This window comes from Mesitornis unicolor, unplaced genomic scaffold (assembly GCF_000695765.1).
Source record: "Mesitornis unicolor isolate BGI_N332 unplaced genomic scaffold, ASM69576v1 scaffold4574, whole genome shotgun sequence".
NCBI lineage: Eukaryota > Metazoa > Chordata > Aves > Mesitornithiformes > Mesitornithidae > Mesitornis > Mesitornis unicolor.
Window position 1 is genome coordinate 1 of NW_010179253.1, and position 23,218 is coordinate 23,218.

Below are 23,218 nucleotides of genomic sequence, written 5' to 3' on the forward strand. Positions count from 1 at the left end.
ACTCCTAATATTCTGTGATTCTGTGTGACTTCCATTTCTCTCTGAAGCTTTTACATGGTTGGTTTTATTATTACTCGCAATGCCCTGGTATGTAGGTTTTTCTGTTATCTCCTATAGTTACTTAGAATACTACATGTAAACAAAATTATTCAGGTAGGACTTGTAAGTATAAAAAAACCAGGTGGTTCTGTCTTGAGTATTCAGTCTTTCCTATATATTGCATATTTTGTGACAGTAAATGAAATACCACGGGGGCAGCTATATCTCACATTCTCTTTCTTGCAGGATATCTTGAATAACCTTGATTCATGTGATCTCGAAGATGATGATCTCATGCTTGATGTGGACCTGCCTGAGGACCCACCTCATGACAAAGGTTAGTAAAGTAGGCAAGCAATCTTATTGTGAAACTGCATTATGGGCTTAAGAGATATATTTGAGTTACATTGTTCTGGCTTCTACTTCAATAAGCTTATGCTCCCTTGATTGTATTTTCCTTAAGTAACAACTCTTTCTTTTCTGAAATGTAGAAAGTGTGGTATTTCTGTTCCCCAAATACAACTCTTGCATTTGAAGAATTCTGAAGTTAAAAGTTTACTATCTTTTGTAAAAGTGCAACCTTGTTGCACACTCCTTGTTTCTTGAAATTATTTTAGTAGAATAAATTTCAAACTTTCAGTCTCATGCTTCAGCTATGTTTGAAAATACTGGAACATCGTTTTTTCAGCTTTGGTGAATGCCAGTGTAATTCTTGGTGTGAATTATTTTCTTCTGCAAAATGACAAGATCTCCTAATATATTTTATTCAGTCCAATGTAGCAGAAGCCTTATGTTTTAAGATGTTTTTTCAAGATGTATTTTATGCACTTTTTGTCAGTGAGGGTGCCACTAAAATATTACAAATCCATACAAGAATGAACTACGTAAGGTGACTTACTGCCACACTTTCTCAAATCCTGGCCTGGAAAATTTGAGGCATTTCCTTTTGGTCACTCCTGACCTACTCGTAAGAATTGTCATTGTCATATGAATATGGGTATTGGCTTTATCTGCAAGTTTGATGGAGACTAATTTATCTTCAAATGAAGAATGCCCTACCTTGTACAGACGGGCACTGAAAGAAAAAGGTCCTTCCTTATTTTGTGTACTGTTCAGCTGCCTGCTGGTATTTGGGGAAATTCAGTGTTTTTGAGATTACCTTTGTGTTCTTTGGGTGAAGACTTCCGTGTGTGTTCGTTATGAAGACAAATTAACAGTAAATAAATATAGTCTTCCATCTACTGCAATGGTGGCACATCATGTGTTAACAGTGTGCACATACAAAGTGCGGTACTTAGTCTTTTAAATCTCAGAGAAAGTTTTCCGCAGTCTTGTGTGAAAAGCACTTACTGACAGTAGTGCTAGTATGCAACTTTTCAGCCCCAATAACTGTGAAATTTTCCAGAACAGGTAACAGCCTATGCCTAGGAGCTCTTCTTTCAGTAAGAGTAATTCTAATTTGTTGGGGAAAAAACTAAGGAACAATTTTAAAGGGTAGATCAATGTCTCATAAGTTTCCATGTTTATAAATCATGCAGTCGGTCTGCGTCAGTGATTCCATTTCAAATTACTGATTTAAAAACTGTTAAAAATACATGCGTTTTAGAGGTGAATGTTTGCCACAAAATCAAAATGTTAATGTTAGCCATTTAATTTAGACCCAAATTAACTGTGATTTTTAATTCACTGCTTTCTTAATTGCGTCAATATAGTAATCTTAGTTCTACTCCCACTTCTACAGCTAAGTGTCAGTAATGTTTGTGAGCTGGAATATGTTCTGTGACTGACAATCTGCTGTGTAAGCAGCTGATTGAGGAGGAGAAACTTACTGTTTGAGATCAATGTTAGCTAATTACTGTTATTTTTGGTGTTTTTTAAAAGTTGGGTTTCAAGATAAAATTAGTGTAGCATAAACTGAGCATCCCTGCTATAATCACTTCTCTTGAAATCACTGAATTTTAAGCAAGGAAGGTCTGAAAAGAATGAAAAAGCTACCTCCAGGCTTTCCCTTTACTACACATGACCGCCTGAAAAAGTAAAATTTGTTCTTTGTTAATATGCTAGAATCACAGAATGGTTTAGGTTGGAAGGGACCTTAAAGATGACCTAGGTCCAACTCCCCTGCCATGGACAGGGACATCTCTCACCAGACCAGGCTGCTCAAAGCCCTGTCCAACCTGGCCTTGAACACTTCCAGGGAGGAGGCATCCACAGCTTCCCTGGGCAACCTGGGCCAGTGTCTCACCACCCTCACAGTAAAGAGTTTCTTCCTAATATCCAGTCTAAATCTCCCCTCTTCCAGTTCAAAACCATTCCCCTTCATTCTATTGCTACCTGCCCCTGTAAAAAGTCCCTCCCCAGCTTTCCTGTAGGACCCCTTCATGAACTGGAAGACTGCAACAAGGTCTCTCTGCAGCCTTCTCTTCTCCAGGCTGAACAGCCCCAACTCTCTCAGCTGGTCCTTGTAGCGGAGATGCTCCAGCCCTCTGATCATCTTCATGGTCTTCCATGTGTCTTTAGCCAGTGTCTCAATTTCATTTTCCAAAGCTGAAAATCATAATAATAAAATTACTTAGAAACTTTATCAGGGCTTATTTTGAATAGACCCACTTGAATTTTCATGTATTATGAGCTGTAAGAGGATACATCTAAAGGAAAAGAAATCATCTGTTACTTCAGGTGAATGAGTTTATTTTCTTACCTTGTTTTTTTTGTTATTGAACTTGGTGATAAAAACTGAATTGTAGATGAGTATTTGTTTTAATAGCACTTTTTGCCAACATTTCTTTCATAATTGTGAGGCTTCACTGACACCAGCCTCTTAAGACTTTCCAGGCCTACAGAAACTCTCCTTGTTTCACTTTGGAGCCTGGGATGCCGCTCAGGCACTATTTATAGAAACAGATCTAGCTCAACAAGTATGCAGTGAGTGAGGATGGCAGTTTTAAATCACAGGGTAAAACTGGGCTCACTTCCCAACAACACGCAGGCTGGGAACTAAGCAGGAAGGAAGGCCTGTTTATGAGCGTCTTATGCGCAACTATGTCCGAGTAGGCAGCCGAATAAAACAGTATTCTCTTGTGTAGAGTTATTCTCCTAGCAAAAGACTGACAATGTGAGGAAAAACTCCTTGGGTAAGTGAAGGAGAGCGTGCAATGGCAGAATAACAGTTTATGCCTTTTTTTTGCTGCCTCTGACTGCACGGTTAGCAGTTGTTTTGGCTTTGTTTCTAGTGGTTTACAAGCTGTAGCCAAATACAGCTTTTGTTCCCTTAAGAAGTTTGTGGGATCTGCTTTGCTTTACAGAAGTTAGTGTTTTAAAGAGATTACTTTGTTTACTTGTTTTAAATCATGCTTGCTGTTCTGGTAAATGAAGATTAAATGTCTCTCAGGTTGAAAAACAAAGAAGATGAATAGGATGAGGTACATATGTATTTTAAGTAATGAAACTGTTCTGTTTTGGAATTAAGTACTGGCCTTTTTCTAAAATGCCATCTTTGTGTTTCTGTATAGTTTGAACTTTTTAAAGGCTTTAAGATACTGTCAGTAGGGAAGACTGGAAAATGTTACTTCTGGATTATTCTTTCTTTTCTTCCTCCAAATGATTTTCTGTTCAAACTGGAAATACTGTTAAGGCTGAATTCTGTAGTTTCTGCTACAGCTTGCTCTAGTTCTTGTAACAAGTTTACTTGCCAGTAAAAGTGTGACTTCATTACAGAAGTCTGCTTGACAGTTCTAAAATGCATGCTTTTTTGATCAGTTTAATAAAATAAAACCCCACAGATTTAACACTTCGTCTGTTACTAGCACACAATAAACACTTTATTTACAAGGTCTTAGGAACAAATTCTGTAACTTTGTTACTTTATGCCCTCTGTAGAGGAATGTGAAAATATGAGCCGTTATGATAGACAAGACAGAAATTCTAGGCAACATCAGGAAGGATTCTGGAAAAGAGCACCACAGCAGCGGTGGAATACACAGGATCACTATCATCTGGGCCATACTGATCACTATATCCATGGTAAAAACGATTTGAACAGGTAAAGGGCTTCTCTCTCTTCTCTCAAACAATTAAAATACCATGATGAGAAATTTCTTTTGGCAGTAAAGGGTCTCAAGTGATACAGACTACAAGATGTTTTCAGAATAGTTGTCTATAAAGAGTGTGTTTGGGTGGGAGTGTTATTGAAATTTATAGCATTTTATTTTCAAAAATTTTTTCTGTCATGGTTTTTAATTCAACTGTTGGTTCCTTGTGTTTATACGATAGAAATGCTTGACTAAATTACTGTGTTCCATGGAAAAACATTAATGTCATTACTTACATTGTTAAGTTTGGACAGCTTTTTACTTAATGATTTGATTTTAAATTAAATGTATTCCTATAGTTTTTATAGGCTGACTTGAATAACAGAGTTTATAGAAAACCTGATGAGCAAATGCAAGGGGGAAGGAAAGCCCAGCATTTAAGTGAAATAGCATTAACATTGTCCGATTTATTTTCCACTGTATGTCACAGTGTGTGAATATAGCCCATACTACATAACACTTTTAAAATGAAATGCTCTCTAGCTCTAGTTGGTCTTTATTGTGGGGTTTTTGTTGTTGTTTTGGTTTGTTGTTTTGGTTAAAAAATATATGTATTTTTTTAGGGGCTCAAACTACTTAGAATCTCCTATTGGTCGCTTTGAAAGCTATGGAACACCAAATTTTTACCAGGCTTCTAGACAGCTGGGGGGCTTACCGGAGAATACTGTGATGCTTGATGAAATGACCCTTAGGCACATGGTCCAAGACTGCACAGCTGTAAAAACTCAGTTATTGAAACTGAAGAGACTGCTGCACCAGGTGAGCTGGTTGAATGGAACAAAAGCAGTAAAGTATGCTGGATAGTGAGCCTAGATGGGCTAATGTTCTGTTTGGCCTTATGAGGCTATTGTAATTTCTTTTATAGATTGAATTACAGTGGTCAAGAAAGTGTGTACTTTTTATTGCTATTTAAAATAGTACTTTTTCTGCTTTTTCAGCGCTTTACTGACGGCAAAGAAGTTAAGTACTGCTTCTCTGAGGAAATAATGCTAAATTAAAAAAAAACAACAAAACAACCAGTGGATGTGTAGACAAGCTTCTGTTTAATAAGATCCTAAAAAGCTGAGAGTAAAAAAAATAAATAAATGTGTTGAAATGGATCAAACTTGCAAATACCTTTTTCTTAAGGTTTTATTTTCCTCATTCTTTTCATATTTTTGTGTGTTTTGACAAGAAGCTTAGCAAATCCTACTGTTCATTTCTATTGGAAGTGTTCAGATTTACCCTTCCTAGTGTATGGAGTCACTGGGTTGTCATAAGCTTTTAAGGAGGTTTTTCACTTCACCTCCAAACTTGGCAAATTGTGGGAGCTGGTGACCTGCTGGATGCCTCAGCAGAAGTATGGCATTTCTGCTACGAAAATTCCTTTGCTACTTTAAAAATACTTTATTTGGAGGCATTTACAGATCAGCATTAAAAAGTATCTGTATGATGTTCTCTTTAATTCTAGATTTACTGCTGTTCTTTTCTAGCAGGATTATGGAAGTAAGTTTGTCCCCCAAAAGTAAGGCATTAAAAGCACAGCAAAACAAAAAGCATATCAACCTTGAGCTAACTCAAGGGTGTGACTGTGCCTTTCAGAAATGTGACTGTTTGCTTCCTGTGGTAACTGAGAATACTGGAGATGTTTTTCTGCTGACAAAATGAAATATAATTGTCATAAAAATAATGTCGTGTCAGAGAGGGAAGGTGTATTCCTAGAACCTAACGTCTGGTTAGTGAGCTGCACGCACCGTGCCTCCTGACAGCCTCGAGCATGCAATTGGTACATGAGGTAGTAGGGAGCTTTTAATGCCTTTAACACAAGGACAATTAAACAACCAGGTAAAAGATCTGGGTACGTGTAGTTCGTTGTGTAAAGTTGTGCATGTTATAGCCAAAGAGTGTATGGCCCTGCAGAATATTGTATTTTAAATCTTGATCTGATTTATAGTAGCCAGACTTCTAAAAGGCTACAGAACACAAACTGTCTCAAGTAGCTCAGATTATGTTTTCTTTAAAGTAAACTCACAGAAGAAGCAGTTACTCTTAATATGTGCATTCTTCAAAACTTGATGCATCTCTTGTCAAAAGCTTGACCTTCTCTTGCTCCCTCCCTGTAATAACAAGTTTTGTAGTAACCAGTAGTGTCCTGTCATGAATGCTTCTCTATATTTTCCTGACCTAACCACCACCTCTTTTGACCCACTGTTTCCAAAGCTCATCACTACACTTCTGAATGCTTATTCTGCTCTCCTGTGTATTATCCAGCCCTTTAAACAGTATGAATAGTGATGTAAAAGTAAGTTGACTTTCTACAGGGGGGGAGGACTTTAGACCTTTACTATTTTTATTTACTAAACATTTAGAGTAAAACTTGTATGGAATATTTTTCCATTATTTTTAATTGTTAAACCTTTCCTGAAAATTTCAGGCCTTACCCTAACAGGGATGAGTAAAAATATCGCAATTCTTTTTCACTTATTATAAAGAACAGAAATAGAATTGTGCAGTCAACTACATGAACTTCAGCAGCCTGAACACTGAACGAGGACCTGATCTCAGTCTGGGTCATACCACAGGCAAGGTGGTGTGTTACCTTTTCCGGTTATGACTTTAGCAATATTATTTCATTTGGATAGGTAGAAATAGAGCTGTAGTCAGTTCTTAGTTCTTTGGTCTCCCAGGAACAGTTACAGTAAGATAGTAAGATATAGTAATTAAATTCAATTTTATACAATTACCTAATCAACTGTAGTGTGGCTTATTGTGGAACATAGCACGTAATGACTGTATACCTAGCAGATTCCTCGGGAGTCTTAATGTGCTTTACTGGATTCATTGCTGTGAATGTAGCTCACAAACTGTATATAAATTGCCTTGAATATTACTAGCAATGTAACTGCAACAGCATGGGGTTGGTGGTGTGTTCCCAGTTCTGCTTGGAAGAAGTCATTCCTTGAGCAGTTCAGCCTTTTCTGAATGCCATCTGACCAGGATAACAGGGCTAGCAGTACGCATGCTACCTGCTTCACTCCTCATATACTGCCATCTTACTGTCTTAGAGCAGTGAAATCAGGAATAGGACTCTATCTCATGCAGCTTTGTTTAAAAAAAAAATAAATAAAATATCACTGCAGTAAGTGTAACCTCTGATTCTGCAGTAATGTTGTTCTTGTGGTAAATGCAGTTGTAATTATTTAGAGGGAGGTGTTGAGGTACTGATGAATGTTCTTACAGAATGCTTAACTGGAGCACTACCTTTGTGTTGTGAGAAGATGATCCTTTGGAAGACTAACTCTAGTAATAATTGACATCTAAAGGTTGATGCCTCTTAAACATTGACTAAGGTGATTCTCTTGCATGCTTAGTAGTAAATAAGTTTTTTAATATATTTTATTTTATTTTTATATTGTTATCTTTTTATATTTTACTTTATATTGAATTTCTTCCTTCATCTTCCTTCACTTCCTCAATTAATTTCTCGAACTTGCTGCTCTAGGTGGAGACTGCAGAGCTAATGTATTAGAACACCCTTATTTACATAAGAATTGTGCTATTTCTGATGCCCCGGAGCCTTTGATGTAGGCAAGGATTGACCTTCCTCTATTGTAACTTCCTCTCAAGAATGGCAGCAATGATTTGCAACCACTCTGTCCTGTATCCGATAAGGGCTTACTGGTATTTTAAAAAGGACTGAAACATGAGCAAGCTCACAGAACTGTGAGGTCTGTGAAGCCCTTGTTTCTGGGGCAAGTTTTATTAAAACTAGAAAATACTGCACTTAAACTTATCTTTCATGAATGGAAAAGAAATTCTATTTTTGAAGTACAAATCTTCATTGTAACTGATCAGATATGACGAGACCATTTGTATGAAGAGATATGAATGAAAAAATGAAGTCTGTAGTGCAGAATTGTTCAATGCACCGATACACATTTGCTGAGGGTTTAGATTAGTAATTCACTTGCGTACCTTTGAAGTACGTATTCATTCTGTTCTTTCCTTTTTGTATCTGGTGAGATCTGTCAGGGATATTTATCTTTGTTACAAGAAGCCTGAAGAAAGGAAGAAGCAGATGTAATTAATGAAATGCAAAGGTTTCTTTCTGTCATTGCACCTACAATTGTTACTTTTTTTTCTTCACCACAAAATAGTTCACCTCAGTGACTTCACTGTGCTTGAAAGAGACAAATAAAGAAAACAACAAACACTAGCAAATACAATTTGCAGATTTTAAGTATAAAGAGTTGGTTCGCTGTTGGCCTATCGTTCTAAGTGTTTGACAGGGAGTAAAGGAAACTATGTATGATGCTCAGTTGTGCTAACATTTGAATGAAGCTACACTCGAAATGCCAAGTAGTCAGCAGGGAAATAGCACCCTCTGCCTGATGGACATGTAATGAATTTTCTGTGTGCAACGTCATAGAAATGCTGTTAGCAGAGAAGACTCTTCAAATGAGTAATTTGTACTGAAGAAAACCTGGAAATCAAAGGTTAGACCTTGATAAAACTTTAATAATCCTTGAATAACTTCAGAAACGTGTGTTTAGCGTTTTTCAATGCCTTCATGAGCTGTAGAGGCTGGAATGTTGAAAGAATTCTCAAGATGAAATTATTAGCGTGCTATTAGTGGTATATTCCTGTAAAATCTTCTGCGTTAAAAAGCAGCTTATGCTGCTAGGGAGCCACAAGATAACTGCAGAAAACACGTTTGCTTCTAATGGGTTGATGTTTGTAATAGAGAAATTCGAAATATGTTATTGTAATGGAAACAACTGTTGTCTTTAGGCTTTGAGCTTTTTATCGTCCTCTGAAGCAATATAGGAGATTTCTTATGAGAGAGAATACCCTTTATTTTGTCTCTTCTATTCTTCTAGAAGCTTCACAGTTTTTCTTTATTTTATGTGTGCTTTTAAATAAACCCTGCAAGCAATATCACCCGAAGAAAGCAAGGGAAAAAGGGAAGATAGAAAGGGGGGGCAGTGAGAACAGCTGCAGTAGCTGTATGCTGTGTAGGAAGTGCGTGTTTGTAATGCTGAAACATGTTCTAGGGACTATTAGGGTGTATTTAGTCCTAGGGCTTGACTTTTGATTTGGGTGTATTTTTTGTTTTAAAGTAGAGGCACATAGAATGAGAACATGTAACAGCTGAGAGGATAGGAGCAACTACAAGTGAATGTGGCATTTTTTGAGCTGCTGAGCTGTTTATCAACAGAAATACTGCAGTACTTGAAGCTCAGTACTGAATCTATATTCAGTTAACTACTGCTATGTATGATCAGCACAGTAGGTTAGAAAGGTAGTGAGGTTTTTTATTAGGTTGTTCTTGTCTAAATACTTGTTTGATACACTTCTTCATAAACAGTAATCTGGCACTAAATAAAAATTAGTGTTCTGTTTACGAAAAGCAATGTCAGTTCTTTGGGAATTTGTAAGGCGAAGCGCGAACAGGGATTTGTGTGTCATTCATAGTCAAGATTTCATGCTTGTAAAATAATGTCATGAGAGCATATTAAGTGCAGACACTCAAACATACAGGTTTCAATTTGTGGCTGTTTGTATTTGTGTGAATCGTGGTGTACCTGTGACAGCCATGGTGGAGGGGTATTCCCATAACTCTTAGTTCATGTTCTTGAGTTGGATTAGAAATGACAGATGCAGACTTGAGAATATGATCATCAAGTGGTTCAGTTTAGACTGACATTTGCGAGTGGGTGTGCAAACATGTTTGACGTGTAGGAAATTGTCAAGAGCAATAAGGTGCATGACAGTGTTAACACTTGGGGAAGAAGGGCTTGTTACGTAGTCTACCTATGTGTACGTTGCAAAACTGTAATGAGTGCATTCTACAATAATAAAGTCACCTGATAGTAGTAACTTGACTTTTAAGATAATTAAGATGGTATTATGTTTATCTAGCAGATACCTTTTAGAAAAGGAATATGAAGCTGAAATAATACTCACCATTAAATGGGGTTACTTTGATATAGTCATGGTTGTACAGCTTTAGGTATTCTTCTGGATTTGTGGTATAGGCACTACGCTGATAAACACTGAAATGTTGTTAAAAGGTGTGAACTATATCTCAAGGCTTCAGAAAGTTGCTCAAAAAAACCTAAGAGCAACCTTTTGGTCTTTGAGTATTCTAGAAGTGTTTGAAGGGAATTTGTGGATTTTTTTTTTTTCCATCACAACCACGTGTTCTCTTTATGTAGCTCTTAGGAAACCTAGGATGATTTTCTAAGTCTTGCTGGGATATTTTGTAATGGTTTCAGATGCCAGGTTTGCTGTAATTTTACGAATCACTTAAAAAAATATCTTGAGTCATTTGATTACCTCAGTTTATTACATAGGGACTACCCAAAGCTGACCAAAAGGCACAGTGTGTGCTGCTGACTTCAATTCAGCAGAAAGTTTCCAGTAAATGTGATTGAGTTGAAAATCACTGTAGACAGGTAGTGATTCACATGCATGGCTGACACTCATAACAAGAAGAAAAGGGCTGTGGAATGATCAGTCACTGTCATATAACTTAACTGTTTCTTGAGTGTATTCGTGGTTAAACGTTGCATGCATGCAAATACATACACGAGTTTGTATCAGGTTAAAATAATCAACCCCCAACTGAAGCCTGTCCCTACATAACTAACTAAATGTGTCTACAGCACTAGTCCACTGTCAGTTTACATACTGCAGGTTGTCTTCAGGCCTAAACTGCCAGTAATGTTTACAGTAACTACACCAGGTTTGCCAGAATATGTAAGGTGTGAGTTGTTTGTGGCAATGTTTTAAACTTAGGAAACAGTGAAGAACATTTGTAACTATGCTTTTCTTCTGATGCTGCTGTTTTTCAGAAGCAGTCTTCTGCTAGGGAAAGTAGTAAAATGTTTTGTTGCTGCTTATGTTTCCAAGTAGAACTTAGTTTTTGATTAATTTGATAAGCGTTTGTTTTTGTTATAGCTGTCAAACTATCTGGTGTTACTGTTTTTGTAAGCATCTTTTACATTTGGCACAGATGAGTCTAATCCAACTGTTCTAAAGACATGATTATATTATAATAAATAATGTATTCTACTATCGTAAAAATGTTAGGTCAAGACTGAGAGCTGAGCAGCTTCCTATGTTGCCTGTTGCGATGTGATAATGAGCTTTATAAAGCTTATTGTAACTTTACCTGAAGGTTAAACTGTGTATTCTCTCCAACTTTACAAACTTGATGGTATCTCAGCATGTCATTTCTAGGCTACTAAAAATGGCACTTGTTTTATGCACATGCTATTTGTTTTACTAAATCTTTTCTGCTAATTCTAATATCCTCGTTGCTGTTCTTTTGGTTTGGTTTGGTTTAGGTTTTTTTCTACATGGATAGTCTTACCCTTCCCTCTTCTCATTTTAGCAACATGATCAAGAAACAAAAAACAGAACAAGAAGTGTTTCTTAGATTAATCCTTGCATGTTCACAATGGGATGTTTAAGTTCCCACTAATACTGCTAGAAGGTTTGGTTTTTTTCAGTTGCACTGGTTTAATTATAATGTACTGAGATAATTAAACTGTGGTAAGGGAATTGATGCAAATGATCTTAGTTATTACTTTGCTAGTGGATATTGTTCAGGTATGATGCTGGGCTGGAGTACTTGATTTAAATCACCAGAGAATGTGACATACTAACACACTTCGCAATTAGGTCATAATCTGCTGCTGTGCAAAGCTTTATTGCTTCTCTACATGTATTTGAATGGGAATAAAAGGTATACCAGAGGTATCAGTGCTACAGCTTTTAAAAGCCATAGAAGATACTTTTGGTTGAAATAGCTTGTCTTGTGTTTTTTCCATTTCCATGATTACTCCCTCACTGTGGCTGGCTGATGTACATCGTCTTCTGAGTGTATTTATTTGTTGTCGTAGTTGTTTAAAATAACAAACGTTAATGAACTCTGTTAATTGCTGCTCATTTCCGCTAGCGCTTTATAAATGTTTTGGATTAAATATAACTTTTTCTTTATTATATTACTGTGCAAAATATTTCAAAACATTGCATCAGGACTTATAGACTGTGAATTCCTGCTCCATCAGCCAGTCACATGCTGCAGATGTGCCCAGAAGGGACACGCAGCTTCTGGTGAATTGAATACAACTGCGTGTTGGACAGTGTAAACTGAAATATTTGCTATGTTAAGGAGACAGAAGCCTTGAAATTTGACTGCTCTCACAAGTAATAGTCATTTTAAACAAAAATTAAAAAAAAAGAAGAGCAAAGCCAAGAATTTAAAAAAACAAAGAAACAAAACCCCCAAAACACTACTACTCTGTAGTATGGCAAAAGTAGTTGGTGACTCTATGATAGTTCTTAGTATTTTTATCTTTAAGTCTGGTGATGGTTGTGCATATTTTGGCTGCAAGTAATTAGTGACTATAAGAAAAAGTAAAAATTGAATTGTTGCAAGTTCATAAGTTTTAATATTTTGCTTTTTTGCATCTGGAAAAGCTCCTTGATCTTTATTTGGCTTTGAGTTAATGTATAAGAAATATTTCTCATGGATTAGAAACCAAAAAACCATACCTCATGGACATAAAGAACATGAACAGGTCTACTGTGGGTTTTTCCCTTAGGAATCTTCAGCATTTGAGCTGCGGTTTTACTCTTGTGGTTTTGGGGAGTTGCTGGCTCAGCCTGGTAGTGGTGTTTGACAGGATTTGGGACGTGATGCTCTTATAATCTATAAATGCAGTATCTTAGGCTGTGAGGTCATTGGGTAAAGAAGCTCCTTGCAAAGAATCCTAACAAATCTAGGAGACTACTGTGAGGTAGAAGACTTTTTTTTTTATTATTAAGAAGATAGCAGATGGAGGAAATGGACAGAAAGGGTTGGGAAGGTGTTATTTAATGCTAAGGAAATGGAGGGTTATGGCCTTCAATAGCCATAACATAACTATTGTAATAGTTCTCTGGGTTTGTACCACACTGAGATTGAACACAACATCACGATACAACCTGAGAACTTATCACAAGACTATGGAAGAGGTTCAGCTCTGTGACAGGCTCAGCAGAGAGGTGGTGCACCTCCATACTTAAAAGCAAGTTTACAAGGGACTTGTTTCAGCAAGTAGTTTGAGCTTTTTTGGTTTTGTTCTCACAGAATGATGAAAACGTGTCGCTCCAGGACATCTCACTCTCAGTTCCATCAAGTCCAGAACCACAAGAACCTGAGACAACTTTTAAGGTAAATGACAGTGATTTACCCTATGAAATATGAGATATTAGCCTGTCTGTGTTAAAAAAACACAAATCAATAACTTCTGTGCTTCCTACTTCTTTCATCTATTTAAATGCAAACCTAGCCTATGTTGTTATACTTCATATTTTCAGTTTTGTTAAAATGGAAGGATTTCTTTGGCTTTTTAAAATACATCCTTAACAAATGCTAGTGCAATTTTAATAGTTAAAATAACTTTCCCTCTTTTTTATTTGTAACTGTTATATGAGAATTAACAGCTGTAGAGTAACTTCTGTCAGAATTTTTCTACCTGCATGATAAGTGTTAAAATTTGAAAGGACAGTTTCTGCTTTGAAGTATAATCATACCATACTTGATCTATTACTTGTTCTGTTTCATTACATTTCTTGTTGGATTCAGTTTAAAATATCTTTCATCTAAAGTCCTCTGAGATAATGCAGGTATCGCAGGTGTAACTTAAACTACATGAACCTCACAAAGTCAGAGATGTGTTTATGTTTTAGAATGGGTATTGAAGGAAGAAGCAATCACAATGGATATTCCAAAAACAATCATATTTTATGGTCGCAGACTTGTAATGTTGTGCTTTCTACAGTGGTAAGGTTCTATAGTGTTGCTTGAGGCTCTTATTGTAAAATCAGTATAGAAAGATCACTAATCCTGCTCTTACGGGAAGGGAACAATTCTTGCAGAAGATACAGTGAAATTAGAAATTATTCCTGAAAGTGAGGAACACTTACAGCCTTAGTGCTGTTTGGCGGTCGTCTGTCCAAATCCTGGTGTTGAGGTTTGAGGTTTGCCAAAGCTGTAGATCCATATGCATCATCCTTTAGCAGTTCTGGCTTCTACATTGTTAACATCTAGGCCCTCTCTTCTCTTTAATTGTTCTCTGACGTATTTGTTGTACTGGTTGGTCCTTCTACAGTCACCTCCCTCACAATCTTAAGATCTTTGTCTTAGGTTTAACTGACATTTAGAATTGTCACTTCTTTAATGGATACCGGCATAAGGTTTGAAAAATTGCACAACAAATCAGTCTGAGTGTTGTCCTGAAGCAGTAATTAATAACATTTCCAGTGAAACTGAAACAGTAGATTTAGGCTGCTTCTTCGTTTAAAATATGCCCCTAAATTTATGGCCTACTCCAAATATGACCTAACTATAATGGCACAGTTATAAAAGACATTAAAATTACCTTGTGATGAAGAGGTTTTTAAAAAATTCACTCTTGCATGTTTACCAGTTTTTTTTAGTCTCTGAACTTTGCATTTTAAGTTAACTTTGAGTTTTTAGTAGGATTTATTCAAATCAGTTGTGGTCTTTGCATTCAGTAAATGTAGTTATGCTTATGTTTCTAAATTATTTTCTTCTTGTTTCTATCATTTTATGTTAATGATTTTTAAATAGGAGCTTACTTAACCTTTAAGCTTCACTATTTTCCGTTCTTGGATAAACAAGAGTATAGGTAGTATTTGATGGCTAAGAATGCTCATCTACCTGATGTCAGTTGCTTGTACAACAGATGAATTAATGTGTCAAAAATGTAGATGAATGTAACTTATACCCTGAAAATCGACTGAGTCAGCTCAACTCTGTCTCTTCGAGAGACTTCTAGTCAAGTCTCTTCACTCTTCAGGTTGTATGCCTACAGCCCATCTCACCATGTGAGTAAGAGGAAGAAAGCCTGTGCTACTATTACTGCCAGCCCTCTATGAACAGTATGGATGTATGTGCTCTAGAGGTGTTGATGTAGATTGTGAGGCCCTTATACAAAACCTCTTATTGCCCGCTGTTCTATTGCAGATGGATGATCTGCTGAACGAGATCAAGCAGCTTAAAGATGAACTGAAGAAAAAGGATGAAACAATCAACCAATTAGAGAATCAACTTGTAAGTATAACACTCAATGTTTAACGAAATATCAAGTGTGCACTGCAGTGTTATAGGTAATTCTTATGAAGGCTTAAAGAAGGCTAGAGGTCTAATATTTTTCTTACACTTTCACAATGGTAGATTTAGGTTAGTTTTAGACCTGCCTGACCCATGAGTCTGTAAAGGTTCAGTTAGCAGACCAATTCCATGTGTTTTCGTGTGTTTGCAGCTGTATACCTGAGATCTTTAATTCTGTGGGCCAGTCATGATTTGTATGTGTGGCACAAAGCAAGAATGTTTATGTGATTGTTAAATGTATTTCATTTCCAGATCAAACACTGTGAACATAATTCTAGAAGCTGTTCAGAAATAACAATGACTAAAGATAAGCCACTTTAAGCATAAAATATTTTTTAAATTAACATGTATTGGACCCATCGTTCTGGTTCAAGACTTTTGGTGGGTGAGTGGGTGGGGTTTTTCTTTCCTCTCCCTACTGTCCACTAGTTTGATAAAAATTCCACCACAGAGTTTAATGCTGAGCACGATGGTATTCAGAGTTGGTTCTTTTTAAAAACAAAACAAAGCGTATTGAATAGTAAGATTAAATTAGCCAAATAAATAAAAGTTATTTCATAATGAATTAGGTTCATACAGACACAAGTCCTCTAGCAAAAGTAACACACGCCTTTTTGCTCTTGTTCTAAGTTAGCTTTGGATTTTACTATGCATCTATCTGGATTTCATTCTGGTAAAGTCATCTGCTGTGACATCTAGTCATCTAGTAACATAGTTCCACGTTTTCAAGCTATTTCAAGTTAGAGCAAGATCTTAAATGCAGGGTAGATGAGATGCCAAGAGGTGCACACCATATTTATTTATCATGGCTGGAGACAGTCTTGTGTGATTAAAATCTCCAGTGAAATGTTTAGCAGGTGCTTTTGTATGTACGTGCACTGAAGCTGACCGGTGGTCTTCATCCTCTCCCCGTCTAGCGTGTGATCATTCCCTCTCAGAAAAAAGTGAAAGGTTAAGTTTTTGCTTTCTGCTCTGCTGCTTAAACAATAGAATTTGAGATCATAGCATATTATAACAAATTATCTTGTCTGTTAGTATTTCGCAGTAAGTGTTGATTTTCCGGTATGTTATTCTTACCATCAACCTTCAAAGATTTCTGAAAGAAGATCTTTCCTTCCCTGTTAAGTCACAGAATCATAGAATGGTTTGGGTTGGAAAGGACATTAAAGCTCATCCGGTCCAACCCCCCTGCCATGGGCAGGGACACCTCCCACCAGACCAGGCTGCCCAAAGCCCCATCCAACCTGGCCTTGAACACTTCCAGGGAGGGGGCATCCACAGCTTCCCTGGGCAACCTGTGCCAGTGTCTCACCATCCTCACAGTAAAGAATTTCTTCCTAATATCCAGTCTAACTCTACCCTCTTCCAGTTAAAAACCATTCCCCCTCATTCTATCGCTACCTGCCCTTGTGAAAAGCCATATACCTAAGTACTGTAGTAACTGAAAACTTTGTCATGGCTAAGGAACATTGCTTAAACATGGGTAAAACTTACAATTATTGAAAGGAGACTTAAAGAATGTGGTGCTTCAGAGATTTCAGTGAATCACATACCTTTTCCAAAAGCCAGCATGTATTCTAGATTATTTCTAAATGTTCTCCAGGAAAAGAAGCAGTTGTGCTACTTTTTACAGTTTAATCGTATTGTGTTACACTGTCAAGTATTGCATGATATTTGAACACTAGGCCTTGACTGTGCTTTTCAAGAGGCTTAGTTACTTTCTAACATTCTCCTTTCTTTTTCTCTTTTTGGTGGTGATTCAGGCCACAAGATGTAACTGCCAGAAAGACAGTCAAAAACCTACAGGGGCAACATGCACGCATGCTGACAAATTTACACAAACCTCCTGGAGGAGGAGTTCTGTGAGTAAAACGTGCCAATCCTTCTCGGTTATGACTGTCTGCATTTCATTCCCCAGTTTTATTACTTCTCCTGTCACTTAGGTTGGCCTTGTTTAAGAGATTGTGCTGTATGGAGAGTGCTATCCTTCTTGCTGTGCATCCATTACATTCTTTTATTTAAACATTTATCACAATGGTTTCTTTTAAAATAAGTCATTAAGCTTTAGAAGTCTCCTCTTAAAATAATCTCCCTTTGAGCTATTTAAGTTCGTCAATACAAGCTGTATATCTATTAGCACATTATTTATTTTCCAGTGTCCTGACTTTAAAGCCATAGGTATCGCTCTTAGATTTTTTTTCCTGATTTTCGTTGTTGATGATTTCACGTTTGTTGAGAAAAGCACCAGTGTATTCTAAGTTCCAGTGCGAAGTATAAAACCAAAAGTTAATTTTTTTATATATCTGTAAAAAATATTTTTATCACTCATTTGAAGAGCTTAAGTAATCCGAAAAATCACTGGGTGAAAATCACTTTGACAAAGAACATCTTCATTCCCATATGTTGTTTCATGAATCACGTTTGCTTTCTTTATGTAACACTGGTAGAATACTTCAGATGGGGAAGAGACAACACATTTGATATTATTTAATAATAAAGAATTACTTTTGAATGATAAGCAAGGCTTTTGTCAGTTACCAGCACGTAGTCTTTGGATCTTGAAGCTACTGCTGTAGCTAGAGAATCCTAAAAGGTTTATCTTAAAGGTTAAAAATGGCTTCATTTGTTTTTCACCCTGCCTTGAGTTACTTGATATAAGATTGTAGTAAAGATAAGTCACCCCTGCTCTCCTTCTGGAATTAGTCTTTTAAATACATGGTGCTAGGACAGAAGTACCACCAGGCTGTACGTTCACCAGTTGCTAGCAGGCAGCTTTGTCCTGTTGACATCATGCTTTCCAACTGTTTTCTGTCTGATAAGTACCCAAGAGATCATAACCTTGCGGAGCTTTTATTTTTATCCAACACCTCTGTTCCAGAAAGTGTGTGTAATGTCTTGGATGTTTATCCCATTTGTTTCTCTTTTCCTGTGACGTTGAAGTTTTTGTATTGTTTATTTTTTCCAAGTTTAACTTCCTATCTGTGGCGTTCAGGTCATGTTTTTCTGCATTGATACTATTACTAAGCCAGTGGCTACTGTTGTTTCCATGTTCCTTTTTTTCTTTTTCCCTAACACTGTCCACATAAATTCAGGAACAGATTAGTAACTGTTGAAAGTTAGTTGCTAACTACAGAAACTTTAGTTTGAGCAGCCTGTGGCGTTAATTGATATTCGTGAAGGTGGGGATTGTGTGTTGATCTCTTAGGTAAAATTGGTCATTTAGCCCAACCGTCTGTTTTGGTCAGGTTGAAGTGTATTTCTTTTAAGTTATTCAGTAGTTTTCTTCAAAGGGATACTTTCTGGGTTGTTTTTTTTTTTGTCATGAGGAAATTCAGGTTAAGGGTGAGTATAATTTTAAAAAACAGGCAAACCAACCAAAACCCAATAGACTTCTGCTGTATTCACGCTTGGCTGTGTATGTGAGTGGATATTTTTGTTACATATGTGTGTAGGCATTTGCTCATTAGATGTGTATTACAAACATCTCAATATTTTTATCTTTACATGAAAAGTTTCTCATGAAAATTGATCCAGGAATTAGGAAAATTCATGAAGTATTGACAAATTTTCAAAATACACTGCTTTCCAGGAACTTTTATTTGTAAATGAGACCTGGAAGGTTTTGCACAGAATGGCTTTTTGGATGCCTTCTCTTTTACAGATTTGTAAGTTATATGGAGGCTTTCTGCAAGCGAACAGAAACTGATATGAGCTCCTTAATGCAGGATTTCTTAAAGGGGTCGAGAGTCTTGCTGCTGTAATGAAGTTCCAGTTCTGATGATCAGACCTCAACTTTCTGGTTCATAGTTCTGCTAGCATGCATTTCTATGCTTAATGCATAGCTTAATAGCGGTATAAATGTAGAAAAAGCCTTGGCACGAAATCATTTTTGATCATCACATGCAATGGAAAGGGGAGGCAATTGGCTCTATTTTCTTAACGCAGGAGTCCAATAAATGGAAATAGCAGGAGATATCCTAGTAAAATGTGTTCTCACAAAAAAAAAGTCATAAAGGAAATGGTTGTTTTGCTTTTTTTAGCATTCTTGTTCAGTTTAGTCTAATGGTCTTGAACTGAGAGAGCAGGCTGGGGGAGATCAGATTTATTGGTCCTAAACATGATATGAATATTGAAATGCAGTTAATGTTTATGAATTGATTAAGGTTTTATATAGACTACGTCTTTTAAAACCATGTTATAACTGAAATCTTGGCAATGAGCGTACAACTCCTTTGAGGCATGTATGGTTTTTTTCTTCTTTACGCTTGTTAACAGTTATTGAAGTTGATGAATATTCTAACTACTTGATTTTTTTTCCTCTAAGAGTTGTCAGTCACTTCAAATGATGGTGAATATCAGGAAGTTACTTTAGCTAGATTCAAGATTATTCTGACAGTTTACAAATTCTAGCAGAACTGATACTGTGTGTTGATTCCTGAAGCATAAATAACAGCCTAGGATCACACTTACAGTAACTTATTGTTTCAATAAATACTTTAAATGCTTCCAGAAACATTCTTGATGAACACATGTAATGTTTCATAAAGAGTAGATGCTAGAGTAAACTAGGGAATAGTGAGAGTGGAAATTGGCTATTAGAAGATTTAAGTTAGGAATTTAAGACCATATGAACTGCAGTAATTTCTTACAGTTCTGCTGTCCATTTGTAATATGGACAGTAATTTCTCAGCACTGTGTTGTTCTCTCAGGAAATAGGCAGGTGAATATAATGAAACATTCTCTTTAGAAAGTCATCTGTTCTTCCTTTATTACCAGATATTTCTAGAAGATGGTCCATCCTGATGTGATTATAAACTTGTTTGGGGTTATTATCTTCTGGGACCATATAGTTTTTTAAAGTAATTTTAGGGTTTTTACCTATTTAAAGGTAAATATGTACATGAATGGAAGCTATGCAACTTTAGCTTAATCCTTGGAATTTAGTACTCCATGTAATAAAACCTAGTGGCTGAAGATAAATGTTTTAAAATTGGGCATATTAAGAATTAAACTTCTGCCCAGGTGCTGCATCTGCTACATGGTGGTTTTTGTTAGTAGTATCCTGACAGTATGCTCAAAACTACCTTACGTCATTTGACTGTCTGCTGACAGTGATAACTTGCAAACGTGATTTTTGGTTAGCCATCTTCAGGCTTCTTCATCAAAGGCTTGTACACCTATTTACTGACGGGGTAGACCATGATGTTTCTAGAAGGATTTCTCGTAGATGTTGTGTACTGAATTCACTTAATTTGTGCCTATCATTTAAACAGCATGAAGAAAACAAAAACAAAGCCCACAAAACCAAAATCTGTAGCAAGGTATTGAACATAAAATTACCTGAAGAAATTAATGTTGATGAACAAAGCTTACGAAGAAGAAAAATGTGAGCATATACTGTCACTATTGTCTCACAGGCTTTACAGCATTGTTTCTGTAATACTAAATACTGCCAGTTCTAAAGGGGTTAGATGTCATGTTTATGTTGGCAAATTACTTGGCTTCTCGAACTGGAAAGGTTGTTTGCAGATGCTGAGAAGTAAAAGATAAGCAAGCAAACTACAAAGCTTGAATATGAAGATGTCTGTAAAGGATTTGGGCCCCTGAGGTCCAGCTCCTTAGCATAACACAACTTCTCCTAGTTCACGGGTGCTTTTCCATGCCCTGCAATAGCAGAGTGTGTGCAGTAGAAGCTGATTTTTCTCCTTGCACTCAGAATAGTACACAATGATGAGAGTAAGTTTTGCTGCCTAAATGTGTGTACAAATTTATTCTTGCTTCTGGTAAAATGACAACAGAAAATTCAGTTTGCCTGAGAGCGTGCATATTTTTGTTTGCTACATCTCTTCTCTACTTCTGTGTGGAGATGCGTTCTTTGCCTTCTGTGTGAGCATTATTCCAGTTTGTCATTCCAAAGCCTTTCATGTCGGTTGTTTTGGTGAACCTTCACAGTACTTTGCCTGTCTTTGTGTCATGTTGTCTTTGAGTATCTCCTTCCACCATAGCCTTAAATTTTCTGTATGCTTTGACTCTGCAACTGCGAATTGAAACTTCCAGGTTTTGAAGCCTGGTTTCTATATTAGTGTTACTTTCACATTCAGTCCAGGTTTCTCTTGTTGTCCAGTACTCTGTTCACTTGCTGATCTATTACAATGTACGTTCTTGGTGAGCAAGTACTATGGACCAGATAGTCATGTTGTGCGTGCCTGTTGCTCTCTTACATTAACAGTGCACAACATGCAGGCACACGCACAGAAAAGAGGTCCTTTGAAGCCTTCAAGGGCAACTCTTGTTGGATTAGTGTAAAAAAAATTGGTTTGGGGTTTGGTTTTTTTTACCTGGATACTTTGAAAAAAGACTCTTGCATATCAGAACTGCTTGTTCATAACAGCTTTCTGGGTCCCAGGCTAGCAAGAGGAGACTGCTGCAAAAACACTTTGCACTGATACTTAAAAGTATGTCATTCTAGATCTGTTCATGATGTTGAGCTCGGAGTTTGCAGACAACTTGCTAGGTGAGATGTAGCAAAAATCATCACTTCTTGGAAGTGCTCAAAGGCTCCAGCTGTGTGAATAAAAATGGATCTTTCTTGTGTTTGTGTTTCTGCAGCAGAAAAGACTTTTTAAAGCAGTAGCAGTTTTAGATACTGGTGTATCCTTGGGAAAAGAACTGGAATATTTGGCTATTGGCCCAAAATTACTGTGCAGCAATAGCTTAGAAATATTTCCGCTAGAAGCAATTGCTTTTGTTCACAAGACTGCTTATTCTAAGGCTGAGGTTTCTTCATAGCAATGGAGAACTCTGACCTTCATATCTTTGTAGTAGACTTTTTAAAACAAAACCCAAAAAAAACCCCAAAACAACCAAAAAGGTTTTGCAGTGCAGTTAGGGCCAGAACTTCATCAAGTGTTTAGCAGCATTTGTACAATTCCTCAGAATCTCTGAAGAACATTTGTCATTTTGTTCTGGTTTGTAGGCAGCTTTACTTCAGCTGCTCTTACTTTTCCACTCCTGAGTCTCCTGTTTTGCCTGGCTTTAAAATTCTGAATTGCTTCTCTTTTGGGATGTTTTTGCTATCTCACAATTCCAATATCTGAGAAGTGAGAGGAATGAGATTTAAGCTTAGTGGCTGGACACACATAAGAGCTGAGGGGAGGATCTGTTCTGTCTGTTGTCTAACACTAAAGTGCAAGTGGAAAGATCTGTGTCAGACTAGGCTTCTGAACCAGAAGAATCCCATCAGTTACTTTTTTTAATACAAGCTGAGGTAAGTCACGTTCTCATCTTTCAATTTTAACATTGGTTGCTTATGAGTTCTATAGACTCTTTAATAATCAAGCGTAAAGTAAATTGTGACTCAGGTTTTTCTTCTTCCCTGTATCGAATGAGAAACTGCCACATTTTCTGTGTATTTTGAAAATGTACCATCATCTGAGGAGACGGGCTTGTTAGTGTGTGTTTCTTTTTTCCTGTTCTTTGGATTTCTTGGGAACCTCAGTGTACATTTGACCGATAGAAGGGGATGGATGTGAGTTGTTGTTTAAAGGAGAAAGCTTTGTAAATTTGCTGGAGTTCTGTAAAATACAATTTTTTAAAAGCCATCTTCTACTTGACTCATAATGTGCTATGTGTATGGTATCAGTACAACCTTTATAATTTGTGAAATCAGTGTAATTCATAGTACCCATCTTAATAAAATCCCAGTACTGTATTTCTTTGTTCTTACTAGGTTCAATTGATGTTAATTTTAATTACCTTATTTGCTGTACAGTTAAACAATGGTTGTCATGATTTCTTATACATGAGAAATATGATGCTTATTTGACACTTGCTTGTGTGGAGCAGTGTAAGCTCCCAAGACTGCTGCCAGAGGAAAAGCTACTTCTGCTTCTCAAGTTATAGAACATTCTCCAGCATT

The 23,218-nt window shown here is 36.8% G+C and overlaps 1 protein-coding gene across 1 annotated transcript in view; it reads left to right on the forward strand.

Moving 5' to 3' along the window:
• Positions 1–291: 291 nt before the first annotated feature.
• The window catches only part of LOC104539225 (serine-rich coiled-coil domain-containing protein 2-like), a 33,553-nt gene continuing 10,626 nt past the window's right edge, over positions 292–23,218 (forward strand). The window contains exons 1-6 of the mRNA XM_010182697.1: positions 292–376; positions 3,919–4,081; positions 4,694–4,889; positions 13,252–13,335; positions 15,154–15,240; positions 17,064–17,162. Coding sequence (XP_010180999.1) covers positions 334–376; positions 3,919–4,081; positions 4,694–4,889; positions 13,252–13,335; positions 15,154–15,240; positions 17,064–17,162 — 672 coding nt within the window. The 5' untranslated portion in view covers positions 292–333. The remainder of the gene's footprint in view (positions 377–3,918; positions 4,082–4,693; positions 4,890–13,251; positions 13,336–15,153; positions 15,241–17,063; positions 17,163–23,218) is intronic.